Source organism: Leucopleurus acutus, assembly GCF_964270905.1.
Source record: "Leucopleurus acutus genome assembly, chromosome: 10".
Taxonomy (NCBI): domain Eukaryota; kingdom Metazoa; phylum Chordata; class Mammalia; order Artiodactyla; family Delphinidae; genus Leucopleurus; species Leucopleurus acutus.
Window position 1 is genome coordinate 44126760 of NC_139153.1, and position 26530 is coordinate 44153289.

At 42.6% G+C, this 26530-nt stretch overlaps 1 protein-coding gene across 1 annotated transcript; it reads left to right on the forward strand.

Moving 5' to 3' along the window:
* Nucleotides 1-9691: 9691 nt before the first annotated feature.
* Nucleotides 9692-10636, forward strand: CCR8 (C-C motif chemokine receptor 8; the record flags this gene model as incomplete). The annotated part of the gene is made up of 1 exon (XM_082847919.1): nt 9692-10636. One exon carries the CDS (start codon nt 9692-9694, stop codon nt 10634-10636), a length of 945 nt encoding a protein of 314 aa, XP_082704045.1.
* Nucleotides 10637-26530: the final 15894 nt, after the last annotated feature.

Here is a 26530-nt window from a genome sequence, read left to right on the forward strand (position 1 = left end):
AGTCTGAACCTCAGTCTCAACCTGAAGCTTAAAAGAGGAGCCCAGGGCACTCCCATAACCCCACCAAGGGCGAAATATATAAGCTATGGCTGACTCATGAGGGGTACTCACAAAATGGAGATATTATTAAGTGAAGTCAGAATATGCCACCCCAAAATATGCTACTTTGGTATAAGGATTATTTTCAGTTAAAGGCAACTGAGAATCAATCAATACAGGAAGAGTTCTCTGCCCTTCCCTCGTATACCAAAATCAGGGCATACATTTCCCTTTGAGAAAGGTGCCCACTCTGTACCAGAAAAAGAAAAGTGCCTCTTATTATCAAAGATAAGAAGTTGACACCAAGTTTAGTTTGCATAAACAGACCTTATTAAAATAGCTCTTATCTTCTATTAGTTCTCTCACATATTTCCTTGTCATTTTACCACAATTTATCATCCTTTGAAGCCCAAACCTCCTTTCCTTTGTTAAAATGGTACATAAGCCCCCAAGTCTAACTGCTTCTTTGAGTTTCACTCCTTTCCTGTGAACACCCATGCACCTAAACATTAATAAAAATTATGCCTTTTCTCCTCTTAATCTGTCTTTTGTTAGTTTAATTTATAGACCTTCAATTACTGAGCCTAAGAGAGTAGAGGAAACTGTTTTTCTCCCCAACATATGCTTAATAATGATAAACTCAGACTTGCCTTGTATACGACTTCTTGTCATGTAGATGCTTTTTGTCATTGGGAGAATTCCAAGTGTGGATTAGTAAATTAATCTACAACTTAATCAGTTACAAAATGGAAACTTATCTGCTTTAAATTTGTCACTGATAGCCACTTTCTATTTCCTAAAACCTTATTATTGAAAAGACAACATATTATTTTTTAAATATTTATTTATTGGCTGCATCGGGTCTTAGTTGCAGCACATGGGATCTTTCATTGCAGTGCGCAGGCTTCTCTCTAGTTGTGGTGTGCGGGCTCCAGAACGTGTGGCTTATTAGTTGCAGCCAGAGTGCACGGACTCCAGAGTGCATGGGCTCTGTAGTAGTGGCACGCAGCCTCCAGAGCTCATGGGCTCTTTAGTTGTGGCACACAGGCTCTTTAGTTGTGGCACGCAGGCTCTTTAGTTGTGGCGCACAGGCTTATTTGCCCCGTGGCATGTGGGATCTTAGTTCCCTGACCAGGGATCGAACCGGCATCCCCTGCGTTGCAAGACGGATTCTTAACCAATGGACCACAAGGGAAGTCCTGACAACATACCATTATTAAAGAAAACTTTCAAAATAAAGAACAGTCTAATATATGACTTTAATTTCTGCCTGTTTCATTCTAGAATATGATCACATCCATCCGTGTCTCGGCACAGACAAACGTAGCATATATGCCACCTTAATCTGCTTTTCTAATCATAAAGATTTTTCTGGATTTCTACATAGTTTTCACAATGACTTTTTCCTTTCATTATTCATCATTCTTCAGAGAGCCATTACCTCCTGGGACTCCTGTGATGAAAATACCATTGTTTGCTAAACCCCTAAAGGGGGGAATCATATAATTTCACCTTTTTAACTCTTCTAATGACTAGAGCGGTGCTGGGAATATGCTAGGTCCTCAGTAAGTGTTTGTAGTGTTGAAAAAACCCAAAAATGTTAGTAGAAGGTAAGTTCTGGGAATAAAGAACCCTGTTACAGGCTAAGAAGTCTAATCAGTTCATGTATACAATATAGCATAAGTTTCCTGAAAATGCAACTAAAAGTACATATATTATACTATTAACCACGCATGTGTCTCCATGTTCAACACTTCAAAGCAATATTGCAGTTGTACCTTTGATTGTATGCAGGCAATGTTCCTGACCACTCTTATACAGGAAATAAATATTTAGCAGTAAGAAAAAAAAATCTATTTATTGTAGCTTTTTTTTGGGGGGGTAATCTATGTAGAAAATTAAATTATATAGATGGCAAAAAAGTTTCTGATAAACTGGCTTTATTATCAATAACACATATGCTTTTATTAAACTCAGGTTTCTGTCAACCACTTTTTGTTAAGCAAATGCTTTTGTACCCTGAAAATCATGGGTGGACTTATAGTTGGAAAAAGTAGAAAACCCAAAAAGATTCCCCCTAGTTTTATCCACAACTCTGTAATACTATCACATGAGAATTTTTAAAATACAGTGTCATGTGAAAAGAACCCTAGGCTGTGCTTCAGAAGACCTGAGTTCTGTCTCTGGCTCAACTACCAACTTACTGCATGTTTTTGTGGGGAGTTACTTCCTTTCTGGGCTAATATTCCCATTTATAAAGAAAGAGTTAGGTTTGATGACCTGAGGTCACTTTCTGCCCAATGCTCTATGGCAAGTATATGTGATAGTACTAATTTATGCATTTACACTGAGAGTTGACTTAAACACAGTCTTTTCTTTCTTTTCATTTTGGAGGAAAGGTGATAGAAGATGCTGTGATCTATTATTTGTCAAGTGGAGAATTGATATCCTATTGCAAGGTAACTGCCTCTGAGGAGGTTATTATAAGATCTTAAAGTGAGAGAAGGCTAGCCTAGTCTGCCAGAGGAGGTGGAGCTGCTTCTGATAGCAAAGGAGGCTCAAGGGGAACCAGCTGTCCAAGGCTGTCAGATACCTAGGAAGATAACTCACATTTCGGAAGATGTCCTCCCATCTTTCCTGTCTTTAAAGGAGTTCTGACTCTGCTGACGCACATCTGGGGACTGCATGATTGCATCTCTAACGTAAAGCTCAGGCTAGATCTCTGCCAGATCAATTTCCTTGGATGCACAAATCAAGCAAAATTTCTGTAACTGCCTGTTAGTTTGTTCCCATGAATCCCATGATTAACCCACTTAGCCAGAGACATTGGCCCAACGTGTTGTCCCAATCTGTGATTAACTTGCCCACCCCACACTCTGTCCTAACCACGGCAGTAGTTAGCTGTCCTGCCTCAACACCCCAGGCTCTTACTGTCCCCACTGACTGTGGTGCTGTGAGCCCATTTCAACTATAGTCAGTCCCCAGCACAGCACTTTATAAGAATTTCGGGGTTTCCTTCATCAATCTTTTTCATTCTGAGGTGAAGGGAAGTCTTCTGGACTCTTGGAGGGACATGACAGAGTTGGACTTACATGGGACTTCTCTGGTAGATCCAATCTAGCATTTCTGTGTCCTAGAGAATTTAAATTCTTTCTCTTACCTCTGTCAAACGTTTTTTTTAAAAAACATGTCCATCCCTGAGGGTATTCCTTCCAGAACCTGGTGAATGTTTCCGTGCAACAGAAGGTGGACTTGGAAAGACCATTGATTCTGGGGGCCTTACATGACCTTGTCTGTGTAGTTTGGTACCTTCTTCTAGGATGCTAGGATCCCTGCTGTGTGCCCAAAGGTGAGGAACGAAGGCTTCTCTTTAACTCTGTCACAGTCTGTGTCTTTAGAGCCAGGGTATAGTAATTTGAATAAAGGCCACCCAAAGATGTCAAGTCCTAATCTCTGGAATTTGTAAAAGTAACCTTATTTGGAAAAAGGGTCTTTGCAGATGTCTTTAGGTCAAGGATCTTAAGATAGGGAGATTATCCTGAATTATCCAAGTGGACCCTAAATGCAATCTCATAGTAAAGACTCCTTGGTGTATAAATGAGCCCTAGAATCACCTCTTCCCAAGTCAAGTTGCTCAGTCAAACTTGGCCTCTACCAAGTGGCCCAGTTTTGTGGAGTTGAGGAAACATGCAGGATGGAGGCCAGCCCACTCCCCCTGACTTCCCTCAGCCCCTACTCAGTTACCCTGCATAAAGCAAGGACATCTGCGCCAAGTCCCATGCTGTCATTCTAGCCCATCCTGGAATTCGGCTTTGGGAGAATTCCACCAAGTCCCTTAGGCCTGCTTGGCCGAGCTGGGGAAGGGTCCACGGCTCCTTCCACAACTTCAGGTGAAACAGGTATCATAGTTCCCGCCCTCGTGATGTGACTCAGCAATATCTGTGGGCCCTGAGTCTCACTTTCTGTGAACCATTGATCTTTGCTTATCACATACAAAACTCATAAAAGATCTGAGGTTTTCCCCAAACTGCATCAGCATGTAAATGATGTGGGTGAGGGGAGTTACCTAGATATGAACTCAGGCACCAGCAGATATTTCTATGAGATGAGATTGCAGACAAAAGAGATTGGATGTAGAGGTCATGAAACAAGGCATACAGGAGTACATAAGCATTCTAAATTGCATCTAAAGAAAGAAGTTGAAGTGTAACAGTGATGGGCGTCATCCGCATGTGAGAATTCTTACCTCGCGCCCTGTGTTTCCACGAGGAACTTCCACATCTCTCCAGGAGGGGGAGCAGTATTGGAAAGGACAGCTCTGGTTCCACCTCTCTCCTCACTTCCTGCTCCTCATTGGAGGGTGATGAGCACCTATGATTGGCAGGTGGGGAGAGTTTGTCACTTGTTATCTGTTGGACCACAAAAGCCAGAGGGATGGGCCCCCTTTCTCTGTTGCCTTCCTGGGACAGCCTGAACCCCACAGTAAAGGTGTTTGTGGCTGTAGACCTTTGTGTAAGTTAACCAAGTTGGTCTGGTTTTGTCAGGCCCAGTTAGGTTCTTGCCTCTCGATATTGAGGCAAGAGACTCTCTTCCATGCAGATGACCGAACTTATCCCACTGGCCTGGTCTCAACCAGCAGAAATAAACCATGTGTTCATCACTTCACAATTCTGTTCCTGAAACACCTCTTCTCGCCACCGTAAGGAAGAATCTGTTGCGTTTCTACACACGAAAAATGAAATATCAGAAAGAGAAAGTTTAAAAAATTACCATTTAAAATTGCATTAAAAAAACACCTAGGAAAGGGGCTTTCCTGGTGGCGCAGTGGTTGAGAGTCCGCCAGCCAATGCAGGGGACATGGGTTCGTGCCCCGGTCCGGGAAGATCCCACATGCCGCGGAGCGGCTGGGCCCGTGAGCCATGGCCACTGAGCCTGCACGTCTGGAGCCTGTGCTCCGCAACGGGAGAGGCCACAGCAGTGAGAGGCCCGCGTACCACAAAAAAAACCCCAAACACCTAGGAATAAACTTTAACCAAGAAGGTGAAAGACGTATACTCTGAAAACTATAAAACATTGATGAAGGAAATTGAAGATGATTCAAAGAAATGGAACGATATCTCGTGCTCTTGGATTGGAAGAATCATCCCCCTGCCCCTGAACCCCAGACAACCACTGATCATTTACTGTCTCAATCGTTTTGCCTTTTCCAAAATGTCCTATCATTGGAGTCATATGGCATGTAGCCTTTTCATACAGGCTTCTTTCACTTAACAATATACACTTAAGACTTCTATTTGTGTCTTGATAGCTGGTTTTCTAAAATCACTGAATAACATGCCATTATATACATTACCACAGTTTGTTTATCCATTCATCTATTGAAGGGCATCTTGGTCAATTCCAATTTTTGACAATTATAAATAAAGATGCTATAAATATTCATGCTCAGGTTTTTGTGTGGATATGTTTTCAACTCATTTGGGTAAAAATCAGGAGCATGATTACTGGATTATATGGTAAGCCTATTCTAGCTTTATAAAAAATTACCAAACTGTCTTCCAAAGTGATTACACCAGTTCGCATTTCCATGAGCAATAAATGAGAGCTCCTCTTAATCTTCTCCCTCTCCAGCATTTGGTGTTTTGATTTTAGCCATTCTTCCACATCACAAGTGTGTGGCAGTAACTCACTGTTGCTTTAATTTACAATTCCCTAGTGCAATAATGTTTTATCACATGCTAATTTGCCATCTGTATGTGTTCTTTGGTGAGATCTATTTTTTAATTTTTAGTTTTTTGTGTGTGCTGTCACTATATATGATTTTTAAGCATTTTTTTTAAAAAAAGAAGTATAGTTGATGTACAATATTACATATCACAGGTGTACACTATAGTGAAACACAATTTTTAAAAGTTAGACTTCATTTATAGTTATTATAAAATATTGGCTGTATTCTCCATGTGTACATGATATCCTTGTAGTTTATTTTATACCTAATAGTTCATACCTCTTAATTCCCTACCCCTCCATTGCCCCTCCCCACTTGCCTCTCCCCATTGGTAACCGCTAGTTTGTTCTCTATATGAGATCATTTTTTTAAACTTTTTAAATCACTGCAGGGTGCGATAGTAGACCCACCACTATTCTGCCACTCACCAGAGATAAGATACCTGCAGAGGAGCTGTTCTCGTCTGAGCAGAACACATGACAGTGCAGACTCTGAGAAAAGGGAATTAGCAACACTGAAAACCTCTGGAAAGAAGGCTCTAATTAAGGTATGTATTACTAAGCATCCTTGGGGAAGAAGGATGTACGAAGCAGGGACAGTTTTATGTCCCTGGGGGCAGGCAAAGGGAACACCATGACTTCAGAAATCTGGCACAAGAGGTGACTTTTTTTTTCTTTGCATATCCCCAGAGTTTACAAACCCTGCATATGTCTTAATAGCTGTCCATGGCTCTGGTGGAGGAAAGAAAGCCATGCCATTTTTCTCTGCAGGATGCTAAGAGGGTGTCAAAGCCCATCCAAGAGTGGGAAGGTGGGTAAGAAAAGATCCCTCCTGTCACCAGGCATCTGGGGAGGAATCTGTCCATTTGCTGCATACAGTGCATCTGTGAGATAACGGGAAGACATGTGGGTATTACTCTCAAGGAACAAAGCTGGCAAGCAAACGTTCATCCCTAACTAGATGCTAACTTCAATGACCTCAGGCATGTCCCACCAACCCCTGAAAAGCGTTCTTAGCCCCCTTCCACAGAGGGGAACCTGAAACTCAGTTTGAAAAACAAGTCCAAGTTTACTCTACTACAAACTAATCTAGAACTTGGAAGTCAGGTGGTCTAGATTCTAAAAGGTAAGAGCTTTTTACTCTTTTTTTTTTTTTCTTTAAACACACGAAATAGAGAAATATGGAAAAGAACAAGGATTGGAGTAGACAGATGTGGTTTTTGAGTCCTGGCTCTAATCTCTCACCCTCTGTGTAACTTCAGGCACTGGACAGAAGCTGAGATTCGGTATAATCGTAACTGCAGGAATAGAAAGGAGATATTAGTGCCTGCTTCATAGGGATTCAAGAGGAATAAATGAGGTGATGCATCTAAAATTCCTGGTCCACTGTGATAAATGGTAGAGCTTGCTAATACTTTCCACAGATTTTAATGATAAAAGAGCACGAGGGAAGTGTGGAGTGGGCATCAGTAGGAAGGATCTGGGGAAGAAAATGAGTTGAAGACCTCCTCATAGTCCAGGATCTTAGGAGAGTAGAAGAGAAGGACCATGAAATGGAAATTGTTTTTAAAAATAACTGTAAAAGACAAGTAGGGAGGAAGATGTAGGAGGGGAGACTGTTGTTTTGAAAGTTGCTGGCCACATAAAAAAAAGACCCACCTCCGTTCTTCAGAAACTGTTTTAAAATCTATTTTGCGCACATAGTGAAATTAATATTTTTAAAATAGCTAACTTGCTTGGCGTTTCAAATTATAGAAATGTGGCATAGCGGATAGGGATGTCTGAATGTTCAATAATCAAATGCCTCGGAAAAATAGTAAGTCTAGGTTGAAATTGCCTTGAATATAAATATCAGTTTGAGAATGATCATGTTTTTGTTTGTTTGTTTTCTGAAAACGAATGTATTGATGTCTCTCTGTAAGTGAATCAAGTGGATGTACAGCAGCAAGAAACAGAGCACTGAAAATCAGCTATACCCCATTATAAAGAAAATTTAAAAAAAAAATCAAACACAGTGAGAGACAGATAAATACTTACAAAATACATTCAGGGGGTGTGATGCAACCAGGATTGACCACACTAAACCACAGCTGGATGAGACCTAAGGCTGGACACTGGTGGGGCTGAGAGAATTGGTGAGGATGGGTCAACAAATGTAGCCACTTAAGAGTAATACTGCCTGCCCCCCATTCCATGGGTCCCAAAACTCCAGGTGCAGGGGAACCATCCTACCGCTGAAGCAAGCATGGGAAACCCAGAGGATGGTACATCGTCTGAACAGGAGAAGTGTGGAAAAGTTGCCTCATCTCATTTCCTGCTGCTCGCATTCTCCCCACCGGCCTCTTTCCTAACAATCTCCTCACTTAGGGAATGCGCACCTTCAACATCCTGTTTTGAACAGCTTGGAATTTGTCCAGAGGATGAAGGGGAAGGGGGGGAACCAATGAGAAACAAGCCCTAGGTGTTTGGACAGGTACATGTCACTCTAATTTCCAATCAGGAAGACGAATTGACCAAAGGCTCAGCTTGCCCCTGGAATCAGATTAGGGCTTGCAGCAATCCTGCTGTTTTGGGGCCAGTTCCTACAAAAGCAAGTTAAAAAATGGAGGTCAGGGGTACTGCAATTCACAAAGCTGCAGGGTTGTAAATGATACCTATCATCGAAAAATGTCTTGAGGAAAGTCATCGAAAGGGGCTTGAAAACAAGGCAGAATTGCAGGAAAGGGATTTCAAGAGGTTGATTCGAGTCGCCATTGAAGCACATGAAAAGCGGCTGAACTTCGCCATTGCTGCAGCTGGCCAAAAAGGGCATATGCGTCTTTCCTGAATATAAGAGAATGATCATGTTTTAAATGTTGAGTCTTCCTTTCACTTTATCTCCATTGCAAAAGGAAGGAAGGGAGGAAAAGGAAAAGAATCAAAAGCAAATATGGCAGTATGCTAGCAGTTGCTAATTCTGAGGGGTAGAACTATAGGTATTTAAGTTTTCTTTGCAAATTTTGGCTTTTCTTATCCCACACAACCCCTCTGTATTAGTCAGCCCAGGCAGTTTTCAGCTTTTAAAAAGTGCTAATAGGCTGTACTTTTTAGAGAAGTTTACAGAAAATTTACAAATTTGGGTAGAAAAGGCAGAGAGGTCCCATGTAGCCCCTGTATTAGTCTGTTTAAGCTGCCATCACAAAATGTCACAGGCTGGGTGGCTTAAATGACAGGGATTTATTTTCTCACAGTTCTGGAGGCTAGAAGTCCAAGAGCAAGGTGCTAACAAATTGGATTTCTGGTGAGAGCTTCTTGGGCTGCCTTCACACTTTGTCCTCATCTTACAAGGACACCAGTCCGATTGGATTAGGGCCCCATCTGATGATCTCATTTAACCTAAATTACCTCCTTAATGGCCTGTCTCCAAATATAGTGACATTGGGAGTGTCTTGGTCAGTTTGGGCTCCTATAACAGAATACCATAGACTGGGTGGCTGACAAACAACAAATTTATTTCTCACAGTTCTAGAGTCTGGGAAGTCCAAGATCAAGGTACCAGAACAGTCAGGTTCTGGTGAGAGCCCTCTTCCAGATTGCAAACTGCCAAATTCCCATTGTATCCTCACAAACCCTAGAGCAGAGAGAGGAAGCAAGCTCTTCTGTGATTCTTATAAGGGCACTCATCCCATTCATGAGGGCTCCACCCTTATGACCTCACCTAATCCAATCACTTTGCAAAGGCTCCACCTCCTAATACCGTCACAATGGGGGTAGGGTTTCAACATACAAATTTTGGAAGGACACAGTTAGACCATAACAGGGCTTTAGAGCTTCAACACATGAACTTGGGAGGGGCGAGAGGCACAATTCAATCCATACTTTTAAATAAAAATATTGTTAAATGAATCTCTCTTAGGTGCCTCTGTGGCCAAGTCTTCCTGCCTTGATGGATTATACACTTGAGCCCAATGTGACAATAACTGACTACTACTATCCTGATATCATCTCAAGCCCCTGCGATGGGGAACTTATCCAAAGAGATAGCAAGTTGCTTCTTGCCATCTTTTACTGCCTCCTGTTTGTATTTGGTCTTCTGGGAAACAGCCTGGTCATCCTGGTCCTTGTCACCTGCAAGAAGCTGAAGAGCATCACAGACATATACCTCTTGAACTTGGCCCTGTCTGACTTGCTTTTTGTCTTCTCCTTCCCCTTTCAGACCCACTATCAGCTGGACCAGTGGGTGTTTGGGACTGTAATGTGCAAAGTGGTCTCTGGCTTTTATTACATTGGCTTCTTTAGCAGCATGTTCTTTGTCACCCTCATGAGTGTGGACAGGTACCTGGCAGTTGTCCATGCTGTATACGCCATGAAAGTGAGGACGACCAGAATGGGCACAGCCCTGAGTCTGGCAATGTGGCTGATTGCCTTTGTGGCCACCAGCCCATTACTAGTATTTTACCAAGAGGCCTCTGATGATGGTGTTCTACAGTGTTATTTGTATTACAATCAAGAGACGCTGAAGTGGAAGATCTTCATCCACTTTGAAATGAATATCTTAGGCCTGTTGATCCCATTCACCATCCTTATGTTCTGCTACATTAGCATCCTGCACCAGCTGAAGAGTTGCCAGAGCCACAACAAGACCAAGGCCATCAAGCTCGTGTTCGTTGTGGTGGTTGTCTCTTTACTCTTCTGGGTCCCATTCAATGTAGTACTTTTCCTTACTTCCCTGAACAACATGCACATCTTGGATGGATGCATCATGAGCCAGCGGTTGATCTATGCCACCCATGTCACAGAAACCATTTCCTTCACCCACTGCTGTGTGAACCCTATTATCTATGTGTTCATGGGTGAGAAGTTCAAGAAACACCTCTCAGAAATATTCTGAGAAAAGTTGCAGCCACATCTTCCTCTACATAGGGAGACAAATCTCTAGGGAGACCTGGGAAAGGTCATCCTCCTATCAACACCCCTCCCATTCCTCCAGTATAGACTACATTTTGTGAGGCAGGTGCCTTAGAGCAGCCCTCTGCCTCCATCACCCGTCTTCTTTCAGACAAAAATGATTCACACTGGAGTCTGAGACTATGTGAAGGGAGACTCTTAGAAATTTGGCTACAGACACAAGACTTATTTCATGATATTCAAGGAATTCCTACTATTGCAAATTAATCTTCTCAACTTTCAAAAACTTTGTTACTATTTTCTGAAAAGAGTCTATATATTTCACTATGAATTGTAATGTTAGCTCTAGGGATTTTTTTCCCCTTAGTTTTTGGATTATCTTTATCAGATACCAACTTAAATTTTATCAAATGCTTTTTCCTTATCTACTGAAGTGATCATGTAGTTTTCCTCCATTATTCTGTTAATTTGGTGAACTATATTGATTGATTTTCTTATTTTAAATCAACCTGTATTTTCCCTGGAAAAAATGACCTCATGGTTATGATCATTTTAATAAATAATTGGATTCTCTTGGGATTTTCGTATCTGTGTTCATGAGAGATCTTGTCTTGTAATTTTTCTTTCTTATAATGTCCTGGCCAGGTTTGGCCCCAAAACAAAGGGTGGATTGTATTATACATCAATTAAAACGTAATAAAAAAATGCAAATCCCCCTCCCCCACACACAACAAAACCAACCAACCAACCCGACAACTCTTCAACAGGGCCTGTAGTACCCCGCAAAGATTGTCTCCCTTTTCTCTTTACTTGTGCTGGTCCAGCCACTCTGGCCTCCCTTCAATCCTGGGAGATTGATCTCCACGATTTATTCAAATGGTTCTTCCTCTCAATTTGTGTGTGTGTCTTTTTCTCCCTGAGCTCTAGTTAACTGAGTGTTAATACTTTTCTTATCCATATCTTGTAGCTTTATTTTATATTTTCTGTTTTTTAAAGAGTTCTTTAATTTGCTCTTCCGATTTTCTAATTCATGTTTTAGCTATATTCCATCTATTATGCTCTCATTTCAGCTATTATATATATGTGTGTGTAGATATATATATATGTATATATATATGTATATAATGTGCTCCTTATTTCAACTATTATATTTTTCATGCTGGCACAGTGATGGCCTTGATACTTGCTGGGTTGAAATGATGAGGTCAGATAGAATCATGCTGTGTGTAGCCTTTTTTTAAAAAAAACTTTATTGGAGTATAGTTGATTTACAATGTTGTGTTAGTTTCAGTTGTACTCCCCTCTGTTTCTTTTTCTTTTTTTAAAAAAATTATTTATTTATTTAGTTTTGGCTGTGTTGGGTCTTCGTTGCTGCACACAGGCTTTCTCTAGTTGCGGCGAGTGGGGGCTACTCTTTGTTGCGGTGCGCAGGCTTCTCATTGCAGTGGCTTCTCTTGTTGCAGAGCACAGGCTCTAGGCGAGCGGGCTCAGTAGTTGTGGCTCATGGGCTCTAGCGTGCAGGCTCAGTAGTTGTAGCGCATGGGCTTAGTTGCTCCACGGCATGTGGGATCTTCCCGGACCAGGGCTCAAACCCGTGTCTCCTGCATTGGCAGGTGGATTCTTAACCTCTGTGCCACCAGGAAAGTGCCCCATCTGTTTCTTAAAAGGAATTCCTGACACCAAAGTCAGCCTGGTGGCTTTGTGTGTTCCTTGCTAAGACAAGCCTCTACTCTTTGCCATTAGCTGTATGCAAAAGGATTTATATATTTGAAACAAATAATCAGCTGACTACTGGGCTATGTTGAGTCAGATTTAGATGACTCTGCTCAAGCCACATGCATGATGGCAGCTATCGTGTCCACGTAATAGATACCAAGATCAAGCCACAGCACGTTCATTTAAGAGCGTGAACCAGTTTTTAAGTATTTTGACAGATATACTTGCAGGTGAGATGATATAGGAGAAAATAATTATAATACATGAAAAACATGTTTTGAATTTTATAAAAGGCATTATAATTGGCCCTCACGTAGCTCTGCTAATGGAGGAAACATATATAAATAATCTTAAACGGCAAAAGCAAAATGCCGTTAAACCCTAGGTCTGAAGTGCGTTGGAATTTACTTTCTCAAAGCAATAGCAACTTGGGATGCCTTGGGATGCCCTGGCTGCCATTACATTTCTGATAATAGATGGTTTTATTAAATATTAAAAGTGGCTAGTGTTTACTTGAGTTCATCCTGACTTGTCCTGATACATCCTGAGTGGCAGGGGAGTCAACCTGAAATGGAACATTTGCTGGAAATAATCCACCAAACAAAGAATAATCCATATGTGTTTCATCTAGAGATTACTATTAAAAAAATGAAATGATGAGGTCAGGAGGGATATGGGGAAGGGAACAGAGGGACATTCACATTTTGGGGCACCTACTCTGAGCTGAGCACTTAACTGGAATTTTCTCATTAATCTACAAAGAGCCCTTCAGGATGATTATTGTTAACCTAAGAGGCTGCCAAATCAGAATCCCAGAGCATGATGTCTCCAAAGCCATGGAGTTCCCCCCCTACCTCTTGCAAGTGCACTGTCTTCTCACACGTGCCCTGTGCTCCTCAGCTGGGCTGCCCCGCTCCCTGGCCTGGAGTAGGCTGAGTTCTGCAGGCCACGACTCTGAGTTCAGCCAGCCCCTCGGAGGGGCCTCCACCTAGGGCACCACCAGACTGGACCAGCTCGATGGTCGGGGTGTGAATTGGGGAGGGGTCTCCCCTACGTGCTCCTGGACTGTTGCCTGCCAGGATTTTTCTCTCTCCAACCCAGCAAAGACCATTTGGAGCGGCCAACACTTGTGAAGTGGGATGTATCTCTGGATCTTGAACCATGCTGGCCTTTCCTGATAGGACATCGCAGGGGATGCCTCAGAATTCCTGTTCTGGACCTTGCTCCTCACTTACAAACCAGCCTGAAGTAACCTCTCTGCGTGTCAAGACAGTCATGTATAAGATGAGGTTGAAGATGGTGATGATGGTGCTTTCTGTCTTGCCTTCTCCGTAGGAATGCCTGATGTCCCACCTGTAACCTGTAAACATCTTTGTACACATAAAAGGTTAATTATTATTACTATAATAAAAATACACAGCACATAGCCTTCTACTAACTGTGCAACTTGGACACCTTACTTTAACTGTTCTGTGCTTCAGTTTCCCTACATGTAAAATGCAGATAGTAATAATGCATACCTCTGATTTCTGTGAGACGGTTGGTTTTACAGGGTTATGCGCTGTGTCTAACGCCACCTACCGTTCACTAGCTGGCAGTAACAAGAGTGTCCTACAGCAAGATTGAAAGAATGGGAGACCATTCCTGTGTGTATCTGGTATATGTGCTTGGTATGTTAAGAATGTGTCTGTCAAGGAAAGGCTGAAAAACTGTTCGAGATTAAAGAAATATATGATCTTAAATTGGATTCTGGATCGAGGGGAAAATGCTCTGAAGGATGGTTTAGGAACAATTGGTGAAATTTTAATTTGGACTATTTATGAGATAACATAAGTATTAAAAGCGATAAAACAGGGCTTCCCTGGTGGCGCAGTGGTTAAGAATCCGCCTCCCAATGCAGGGGACACGGGTTCAAGCCCTGGTCTGGGAAGATCCCACATGCTGCAGAGCAACTAAGCCCGTGCGCCACAACTACTGAGCCTGAGTGCCTAGAGCCCTTGCTCCACGAAAAGAGAAGCCACTGCAATGAGAAGCCCGCACACCGCAATGAAGAGGAGCCCCGCTCTCCGCAACTGGAGAAAGCCCATACACAGCAACAAAGATCCAACGTAGCCAAAAATAAAATAAATAAAATTTTTTTAAAAAAGGCGATAAAACAGAGAAACAGAACAGTGCCTGGGTACAGAAAGCACAACAATTAATGTTACTTGTTATTACCAACTAGGATGTAAGCCCCATGAGGTCATCGACTTTATCTGTTTTATTCACTGCTGCATCCCTAAAGTCTGGAACAGTCTCTGGCACACAATATGTGCTTAATTAATATTTGTTGGATGAAGAAATGAACTGGTTCCTGAAACAAGACACAGTTAAGAACTGGGGTGAGGTATCAGGGCCATCTGTCCTCACATGCAGAGACTGAGGTTATCCACTCTGGTTCCTGGTCATTGTTTGTGACCCTGGTGACCCTGGCTTGCAAAACATTCTGAGATTGATTCAGTTGTTCCAGGCACATGGTTCACACAAACAAAAATTCATCTGGCAGCTCCTGAGATCAATGGCATTTGTAACTTACTAACCTGTGATTACCGGATGTCCCTTCTAGTTCTGCTCCCCACTGCTTTGCCTGGCAGTGGGAGAGGGACTTGGGATGCCCTGGCTGCCATCCTCTCTCTGCCCCTCAGGGGACCAACACAGGCTCTGATTGGCTGAGTCTGAGCCTCAGGCCAGTGCTCATCTACCAGGAGGAAGGCTTGCCTTTGTAAGGAGGTTCAGTTGGCACATCTCAGCTGGACATCATGCTGCAGAGAGGTCTCAGGTGGCTGGTGAGGCACCGACAGGCAGCACCCCTTCTCCCAGCCCCGGCTGGCCAGCCCCGGCTGCTCAAGTCAGACTGGATGCCAGCCCCCACACATCACCGTGTGTACCCACATCGTGTACAGGTGAGCTGTGAGTGTGGTCAGAGAGTCCCAGATTGAGGGAGGTGGAAGGAACCCTAGACTCCATTTACAGATGAGAAATCTGAGGCCTGGAGATACAAGATGGCCTTCCCAAGGCCACAGCAGAGCCTTAGAGCCAGGACTCCTGATTCTTAGAAGATGCTCATTCCACTTGGCCATTTTGTCCTATATTGAGGGGTGGACCCTCAAACTGGAAACTTAGAGACAACATCTGGAGGCTCCTCCAGTCTTACTGACCCTGCTGAACATTTCCCATATGGGAAAGTTGGGTTACTGATTCCCCAGAACAAGCAGAATCCGGGAAAGAGAATCTGATTAGTGGCAACTCAAGGGAGAGCAGTGATAACAGTTTAATGTAGCATTTTCTGGACCAAAAAAAAAAGGGGCATAATTAAAAGTGAATTGTGGCAAGAGGGAGGAGATTTGGGGATATATGTATATGTACAGCTGATTCACTTTGTTATAAAGCAGAAACTAACACACCATTGTAAGGCATTTATACTCCAATAAAGATGTAAAAAAAAATACAGTTTTAAAAACACAAGCTTTGGAACCAAATAATATTCACTTTTTAAGTCTTCAGTTCAAAAGGAGATCACAGGAAGTTACAAAATACTCAGGTCGTGGGTAGATCTTAACGGTGCTGAATGGAAAAAGTAATAAATACAATGAAGACCTTAAATTTTTAAAAAAGTGAATTGTGGAACAGAGTCAAGATGGTGGAATAGGAGGACATGGAGTTCGCGTCTCCTCACAACTAGGGCACCTACTAGGCACTGATAGTGGTCCTCGGACACCTAAGGGGATGGGAGGAATCCCTGCATGACCAGGTAGGATGTGGGAGGGAAGGAAAGAGGAAAGAAAGGTGGAGGTGTGACAGTACCCTGCGGGGAGCTGGGGAAGGGGAGAGGGTCCCACACTCGGAGGGGCCACTCATGGCGAAGGGATCAGCGGGGATAGAGAGGGACCTTAGGGGGATCAGGGGATTGGAGGGGAATGCAGCCAGCCTCTCCCCCACCCACTCAGGCCCTGGTGAGCCTTCTGGGGTCCCAGGCCTGAATCCCCACCCCCTGGGGCCCCCTCCGGCTGGGCAGGTCCCAAGCCTGACCCTCCTTCCCCCCTAGCCGCCCCCACCCCTACCAACACCTCTTCCAGCTGTGCCGGCCCCAGCGGGGCTGACCCTGACAGGGCTTCCTCTGGCCATGCGTGTACAGGTAGGTCAAGTGCCGCCTCCTCCAAGGCCTTCTCTGGCTGTGCCAGCCCCTGCGGGTGAGCCTGTGGAGGCCTGTGCCCCAGCTGACCTGCATGGGCATGTGTGCTCTGGGCCAGCTCCAGGAACAGACGCTGGTGAGAGGAACACATGCAGAGCTCGGGCTGGCACAGTGGGTCCAGAGATCTACCTAGAGGTCTTGGAAGCCTACTGGGGAGGCGGGGGTATGCTGTAGCTCACTGTGGGGGCAAGGACACTGATAGAGAAGGCACCAGGGAATTTTTTATTTTTTAATTTAAAAAATTTTTCATTTTCTTAATTTTCTTTTTTCTTTCTGCTGTTCTGGTTCTGTTTTGTTTTGTCGTTGTTTCACTTTTATTTTTTTCTAATATATTTTTTATTTTTCTAATTTTATTTAATTTTTTATTCTTTGTTACTGTTCTGCTCTTTTCTGTTTGTTTTATGTTTTTGTTTGTTTTTGCTGTGCCACATGGCTTGTGGGGTCTTGGATCCCAGGCCAGGGGTTGGGCGTGAGCTCCTGTGGTGGGAGTGCTGAGTCCAAGCTGCTGGACTAACAGAGAACTTTAGGTCCCAGGGAATATTAATCAGTGTGAGGTCTCCCAGAGATCCTTATCTCGGCATCAAGACTCAGCTCCACCCAGCTGCCTGCAAACTCCAGTGCTGGAGGCCTCAGGCCAAACAATCAGCAAGACAGGAACACAGCCCCACCCATCAAAAAAAATGAGATGCCAAAAAAAATATGTTACAGATGAAGGAGCAAGGTAAAAGCCTACAAGACGAAATAAATGAAGAGGAAATAGGCAACCTACATGAAAAAGAATGCAGAGTAATGATAGTAAAGATGATCCAGAATATCAGAAATAGAATGGAGGCATGGATCGAGAAAATACAAGAAATGTTTAACAAAGACGTAGAAGAACTAAAGAACAAACAAACAGAGATGAGCAACACAATAACTGAAATGAAAAATACTCTAGAAGGAATCAATAGCACAATAACTGAGGCAGAAAAACAAATAAGTGAGCTGGAAGATAGAAAGGTGGAAATAGCTGCTGAGGAGCAGAATAAAGAAAAAAGAATGAAAAGAATTGAGGACAGTCTCAGAGACCTCTGGGACAAATTAAACGCACCAACATTCGAATTATAGGGGTCTCAGGAAAAGAAGAGAAAGAGAGAGGGTCTGGGAAAATATTTGAAGAGATTATAGTTGAAAACTTCCCTAACATGGGAAAGGAAGTAGTCAATCAAGTCCAGGAAGCACAGAGAGTCCCAGGCAGGATAAAACCAAGGAGCAGCACTCTGAGACACATATTAATCAAACTAACAAAAACTAAATTCAAAGAAAAAATATTAAAAGGAGCAAGGGAAAAGCAAAAAATAACATAAAAAGGAATCCCCATAAGTTTATCAGCTGATTTTTCAGCAGAAACTCTGCAGGCCAGAAGGGAGTGGCAGGACATATTTAAAGTGATGAAAGTGAAAAAACTATAACCAAGATTACTCTACCCAGCAAGGATCTCATTCAGATTCAACAGAGAAATCAAAAGCTTTATAGCAAGCAAAAGCTAAGAGGATTCAGCACCACCAAACTAGCTTTACAACAAATGTTAAAGGAACTTCTCTAGGCAGGAAACACAAGAGCAGAAGAAGAAAAAGACCTACAAAAACAAACCCAAAACAATAAAGAAAATGGGAATGGGAACATACATATCAATAATTACCTTAAATGTAAATGTATTAAATGCTTCAACCAAGACACAGACTGGCTGAATTGATACAAAAACAGACCCATATATATACTGTCTACAAGAGACCCACTTCAGACCTAGCGACACATACAGACTGAAAGTGAGGGGATGGAAAAAGATATTCCATACAAATGGAAATCAAAAGAAGGCTGTAGTAGCAATACTCATGTCAGATAAAATAGACTTTAAAATAAAGACTGTTACAAGAGACAAGGAAGGACACTATGTAATGATCAAGGGATCAATCCAAGAAGATATAACAATTATAAATATTTATGCACCCAACATAGGAGCACCTCAATACATAAGGCAAATGCTAACAGCTATAAAAGGGGAAATCGACAGTAACACAAAAATGGTGGGGGCTTTACCACCCCACTTACACCAATGGACAGATCATCAGGACAGAAAATTAATAAGGAAACACAAGCTTTAAATGACACACAGAACGATAGATTTAATTGATATTTATAGGACATTCCATCTGTAAGCAGCAGAATGCACTTTCTTCTCAAGTGCACACAGAACATTCTCCAGGATAGATCACATCTTGGGTCACAAATCAAGCCTTCTTAAATTTAAGAAAATTGAAATTCTATCAAGCATCTTTTCTGAAAACAGTGCTAAGAGTTTAGAAATCAATTACAGGGGAAAAAAACTGTAATAAACACAAACACATGGAGGCTAAACAATACACTACTAAATAACCAAGAGATCACTGAGAAAATAAAAGAGGAAATCAAAAAATACATAGAAACAAATGACACTGAAAACACAAAGACCCAAAACCTATGGGATGCAGCAAAAGCAGTCCTATGAGGGAAGTATATAGCAATTCAATCCTACCTCAAGAAACAAGAAAAATCTCAAATAAACAACCTAACCTTACACCTAAAGCAACCACAAAAAGAAGAACAAACAAAACCCAAAGTTAGTAGAAGGAAAGAAATCATAAAGATCAGAGCAGAAATAAATGAAATAGAAGAGAAGAAAACAACAGCAAAAAAATCAATGAAACTAAAAGCTGGTTCTTCAAGAAAATAAACAAAATTGATAATCCTTTAGCCAGGCTCATCAAGAAAAAAAGGGAGAGGATTCAAATCAATAAAATTAGAAATGAAAAAGGAGAAGTTACAACTGACACCACAGAAATACCAAGGATCCTAAGAGACTACTACAAGCAACTCTATGCCAATAAAATGGACAACATGGAAGAAATGGACAAATTCTTAGAAACATACAACCTTCCAAGACTGAACCAGGAAGAAATAGAAAATATAAACAGACCAAGCGTAAATAATGAAATTGAAACTGCAATTAAAAATCTTTCAACAAACAAAAGTCCAGGACCAGATGGCTTCAGAGGTGAATTCTATCAAATATTTAGAGAAGAGCTAACACCCATCCTTCTCAAACTTCCAAAAAATTGCATAGGAAGGAACACTCCCAAGCTCATTCTACGAGGCCACCATCACCCTGATACCTAAACCAGACAAAGATGTCACAACGAAAGAAAACTACAGGCCAATATCACTGATGAACATAGATGCAAAACTCCTCAACAAAATACAAACAAACAGAATCCAACAACACATTAAAAGGATCATACATCATGATCAATTGGGATTTATCCCAGGGATGCAAGAATTCTTCAGTATACGCAAATCAATCAGTCTGATACACCATATTAACAAATTGAAGAATAAAAACCATGTGATCATCTCAATAGATGCAGAAAAAGCTTTTGACCAAATTAGACACCCAATTATGATAAAAAAAAAAACTCTCCAGAAATTGGGCATAGAGTGAACCTACCTTGACTTAGTAAAGGCCATATATGACAAACCCACAGCAAACATCATTCTCAATGGTGAAAAACTGAAAGCATTTCCTCTAAAATCAGGAACAGGACAAGGATGTCCACTCTCTCCACTCTCATTCAACAGAGTTTTGGAAGTCCTAGCCATGGCAGTCAGAGAAGAAAAAGAAATAAAATGAATCCAAATTAGAAAAGAAGAAGTAAAATTGTCACTGTTTGCAGATGACATGATACTACATGTGGAAAATTCTAAAGTAGCCACCAGAAAACTACTAGAGCTAATCAATGAATTTGGTAAAGTTGCAGGATACAAAATTAATGCACAGAAATCTCTTGCATTCCTATACACTAGCAATGAAAGATCAGAAAGGGAAATTAAGGAAACAATCCCATCTACCATTACAACATAAAGAATAAAATACCTAGGAATAAACCTACCTAAGGAGGCAAAAGACCTGTACTCAGAAAACTATAAGACACTGATGAAAGAAATCAAAGATGACAGAAAAAGATGGAGAGATATACCATGTTCTTGGATTGGAAGAATCAATATTGTGAAAATGACTATACTACCCAAAGCAATCTACAGATACAATGCAATCCCTATCAAATTTTCAGTGGCATTTTTCACAGAATTAGAACAAAAAATTTTACAATTTGTATGGAAACACAAAAGACCCTGAACAGCTAAAGCACCCTTGAGAAAGAAAAACAGAGCTTGGGGAATCAGACTCTGAGAGTTGAGACTATACTACAAAGCTACAGTAATCAAGACAGTATGGTACTGGCACAAAAATAGAAATATAGATCAATGGAACAGAACAGAAAGCCCAGAGATGAACCCACACACCTAAGGTCACCTAATCTATGACAGAGGAGCCAAGAATATACAATGGAGAAAAGACAGTCTCTTCAGTAAGTGGTGCTGGGAAAACTGGAGAGCTACATGTAAAAGAATGAAATTAGAACACTCCTTAACACCATACACAAAAATAAACTCAAAATGGATTAAAGACCTAAATGTAAGACTGGACACTACAAAACTCTTAGAGGAAAAAATAGGAAAAACACTCTTTGACATAAATCACAGTAAGTTCTTTTTTGACCCACCTCCTAGCATAATGAAAATAAAAACAAAAATAAGCAAATGGGACCCAATGAAACTTAAAACCTCTTGCACAGCAAAGAAAACCATAAATGAGATGAAAAGACAACCTTCAGTATGGGAGAAAGTATTTGCAAACAAAGCAACTGACTAGGGATTAATCTCCAATATATATAAACAGCTCATGCAGCTCAATATCAAAAAAACAAACAACCCAATCAAACAAAGGGCAGAGGACCTAAGTAGACATTTCTCCAAAGAAGACCTACAGATGGCCAAGAGGCACATGAAAAGATGCTCAACATCACTAATTTTTAGAGAAATGCAGATCAAAACTGCAATGAGGTATCACCTCACACTGGTCAGAATGACCATCATCAAAAAGCTACAAACAGTAAATGCTGGAGTGGGTGTGGAGAAAAGGAAACCCTCTTGGACTGTTGGTGGGAATGTAAACTTTTTTTAATTTATTTTTTTTCAAGCCACTGAATAAACTTTTTATTTTATATTGGAGTATAGCCAATTAACAATGTTGTGATAGTTTCAGGTGCACAGCAAAGCAACTCACCCGTACATATACATGTATCCATTCTCCCCCAAACTCCCCTCCCATCCAGGCTGCCCATAACATTGTACAGAGTTCCCTGTGTTATACAGTAGATCCTTGTTGGTTATCCATTTTAAATATGGTAGTGTGTACATGTCGATACCCAACTCCATAACTATCCCTTCCTCTCACTCTTCCCCCCTGGTAGCCATAAGTTTGTTTTCTAAGAATGTAAATTGATACAGCCACTATGGAGAACAGTATGGAGGTTCCTTAAAAAACTAAAAATAGAGGTACCATGTGATCCAGCAGTCCCATTCCTGGCCATATACCCTGAGTAAACCATAATTCAAAAAGACACATGCACCCCAATGTTCATTGTAGCACTATTTACGATAGCCAGGACATGGAAGCAACCTAAATGTCCATTGATAGATGAATGGATAAAGAAGATGTGGTACTTATACACAATGGAATATTACTCAGCCCAAAAAAGGAACGAAATTGGGTCATTTGTAGAGACGTAGATGGACCTAGAGTCTGTCATACAGAGTGAAGTAATTCAGACAGAGAAACAGAAATATCGTATATTAACGCATATATGTGGAATCTAGAAAAATGGTACAGATGAACCTATTTGCAGGGCAGGAATAGAGACGCAGACATAGAGAATGGACATGTGGACATGGGGCAGGGAAGGGGGGATGAATTGGGAGATTGGGACTGATGTATGTGCACTGCCATGTGTAAAACAGATAGCTAATAGGAACCTGCTGTATAGCACAGGGAACTCAGCTCGGTCTCTGTGGTGACCTAGATGGGTGGGATGGGGTGGTGGTAGGAGGGAGTTCCAAGAGGGAGGGGATATATGCATAAATATAGCTGATTCACTTCATTGTACAGCAGAAAGTAACACAACATTGTAAAGCAGCTACACCCCAATAAAAAAATGAATTGCGTGCAAATTAAGTGCTCAAAAGTAGCATCGATTGGATGTCACCCCTTTCATCATTTCATAAGATGAGTAAACTCATTCCAAAATATTTTGAGTTCAGGTTTGGTTTTATATGATCAGTACCAGGAAAGAATTCTTTGGAATCAAACTTGAGAAGGAGAGACTTTTCCTGTTGGATTCAGATGAAACTAACATCTTAGAATGCTTGCTCTGGGCCAGGTACTGAGCCAGGTACATTCCAATATCATGACCGCATGCAGTCCTCACAGCAACATACAGGGCAGGTGGTGTTATTCTTATTTTACAGATTTAACAACTGATGCTCAAAGCAGTTAAAGGACAAGTACCATTCAGTGCAGTGTATTAATGGGAAGAAGTTAGGGAGACAGAATTCAAATGCCACTCTACCCTCTACTAGCTGGCAAAAAGCTCCCTGCAAGAGGGCAGTAAGGATCGGGGACCGTTCCTAGGTGTTGTTAGGCTTTTCCCCCCTTAAAAGCCTGTATGCCTATAAATAATATAAGAATCTGTATTTTCTCCATCTGTGTAGGTAAGTAAGAGCGTATACAGGGAACTGTGAGTAAGCCAGTAACTAAGCCAGAAAAAATGTAGAAACTGTACAAGAGCAAGAAGGACTGCTTGGCACTGATGATATGAACAGTAGCCAGGTGGAAGGTACAAGAAAACGTTGCCATATGATGGATTTTCCAAAACCCTGGGAGGAGGGTTGGCCACCTAGACCTGGTCCTCCTCTCCTCTGTCTGCCGGAAAAGGGAGTCTCTGGTGGAGCCCCCAGCTGTAATGGGACAGTAAAGAGGCCTAATAAACCAGAGAGTCAACCAAGGTGAACTGTGTTGGGGGAAGAGCCTGGAGGACATGGGGGAGCAGGAGGGGGAAACAGCCGGGAAAAGACCGTGTCTTTGAATTGTTTATCAACCAGGCTCCCAATGTCATTGAGGCTTGACTAGACTACAGGTTTCCATGTGCAAGTAGGAATCCTTCTAACAAGGAAATCTGACCATTTCATTCTCCTGCTTATAGCTCTTCTGTATAAAGCTCAGATTCTTTAACATGGCAGCTTGGGCCCTAGTTTTTCTCTCTGACCTCCTCCCTTGCCCCCCTTCCCTACCACTAGACCTTTCCACTTGTACAGTTCTGGAAACATGCTCTCTCTCATCTCTGGGCATTTATTTGTACAGGCTCTGCCTGGTGAAAACTGCCCCATCTATTAAATACATGCATAAATGAATGAATCAAGTTGGAATTGGATCAGGCATAGTCAGCTACCTCTTTTGGATTTTCCAGGTCTCAAGTAGCCACCTCCATTCCAATACAAAGGATTATTCCCTACCCAACGCCAGCTGGAGCCCCATCATGGTGAGGCTGTACAATGAACACATGGAGAAGATGGTGGATGGGACGGGGATGAGACTTCCAGGTTATTTGCACTCTTTGCAGTTCCTTAAAGAGGCAGACTTAGCTAGGATCACTAAAGCTATCCCTGGTAAGTTCACATCCCTATATCAGGAGCACTTAACCTCGGCTGGAGCAGGGCTCTGGTTAGTGCAGGACTGTTGGCAAATCTTTGCTTATGTGTGTGCATTTTCCTCGAGGAGCTCTGTGCCCCAGCCCAGTTCCAGCACCTCCTGTGTGGGCTGCATTAGCCTGAGAGTCAGGTGCAAGGCAGTCTGGGCATGGTGATCCTAGACTCACACAATATTAGGCCAGAAAAGGAACATGGAGGCCACCTTGTTCAACCTGCTCATTTTACAAGAGAGAAAACTGAGGCCTAGATAGGTGATGAAGTGAGTTTTTGGCAGAGCCTGGAGTAGAATCAGGAATTCCTGACCCCTGGGGCAGTGCTCTCTCCACCCGTGTCTGCAGTCACCCCGGCATCTCCTTATACCTGCCAGCCCCATCCTCTCTTGTAGACCAGACAGGTGCAGTCTCAGTGAGGAATTGGGAAGAGGCAGTGCCTGGGATTAAGGACCAGTGCCTTTACCCTGGTACACACAGGGTCGGAAGCTCAGTGATGCAGCCAGGGGGCAGTATCTTACTGACCCCTGAGGCCAGAAGCCAGAACCTGTTATGGACTGGACTCATGCTCCCTCTAGTGGTCAGTTTGAGCTGAGCTCTTGAACCAGTGAAGGACATCAGATGGAAAACAAAGACCGGATCCCGCATTGCAGAGACAGGAGCAAGCCGAAGTCTTCTAATTTTATATACCTAAGCTGTCATTCGAAATTCTGCTTTGAGATTCTTGGTAAAAATGCAGGTGCTTGACAAGTCTTGGATTTTATATATTGGAGGCTTTACCTCTAATTACGTCCTCTAAATTATCCCCAATTCAAGTCATACTGTATAGACAAATTTCTCTGAAATCTCAGACCTGTGGCAGTGAGAGGGGACATATATACTTAATTTACAGAAAGGACTTTTGCCTGCCTATTCCTTGATCTGCCACAATCAATGCATTCAGATTAGTATTTATTATTCAGTTGATAGGAGCACTGGTGTCCCAAATTCACAGGCAGTTCACCTCTCACTGTCCCTCACACTGCTGATTTCATCCCTTCCTTGGAAGCTGCTCGTCTCCCTCAGAGGTTTATGGGGCCATCCCGGGGGGTGCGGATGGGAAGCTGAGGGCAGTGGGTTTCCTGAGGACCTCCTCGGGTTGGATGCTTTCTGCCCTGGAGACCGCACCGTCCCAAGGGTCAGACTCCAGCCCGACGTCTTTCTCACCGACTCAACTCTACTCTCCAGTCCAAATGGTAGAAGACACCCGCCACTTCTTCTGGATCACAGAGATGAAGAAACTTGGCTTTGAGTACATCATCTTCCACGGTGCCTCGGAGAAGAAGTGCATCTGCTTGCTCCAGCCTGAGCCCCTCCTGGAGGGGCTGCCTGAGTGAGGCACAGAGAGCCATCGCAGCCAGTAGCTCAAATGGGCTTTTTCTTGGTCAAAGAGCAGGGAGGGGTGGGGGTGAGAGGACAGTTGGTGGGCCCATGGCTGCCTTCAGCAGGTTCTTGGTTACTGCAGCTTTATTCTACTGACCCCCTGGGTAGGGAGGCTCCGCCAGCCCCTCGGTCACCCACCCGAGGTGTGGCCTCTCCCTGTTAGGGACTTCCTGAACCTCCTAAATGGCAGTGGAGTAAGCAGTGGACATTGGAAATAAGAAGGGGGAAAAACTATTCTTGTTCAGTGGCCAGTATATGCCAGACCCTGCACATGGAGATTTGGCTGTCTTAATTTAATGCCCACAAAAATTCTTAGGAGATATTCCTATCTTATGGATGAAGAAACAGATGCCCCAAGTGGTTCTCTGACTGAGGTCACATGGCTAGAAATGTGAGATTTAAAGTTAGGTCTCTCTGCCTGCAAAGCCCATGCTGTTTTCACTACACCTTTCTAGTTCCCCCTGAGACCAACCCAAGAGGGAACACAAGATTCATCAGACTTTGTGGTTGGAGCTGGTGGTGGGGCGGGGAGTTTCTTCTGCTTTAATTTATTCTCTTCTAAGCAGGTGTAAGTTGCTTCAGACAGCCTTGTTTGCTTCCCCTGCATTTCCTTGCTCTCACGTCTCTGTTCTACCCTGAGAGATGCGAGAATCTTGTTCTGGATTGCAGGGAACCCTTCAGCATGTCATCTCACTGGAACCTCGCCGTGCAGAGTGGAGTCCTGGGTGACTCTTTCTTTCCCTTTCTCCCCTCGTCTGCCCCTTGCAGGGTTATCCATGGTGGTGCACTGGGGACCATGACAGACACGTTTTTCATGACGGTGTACAACAGTGCCAAT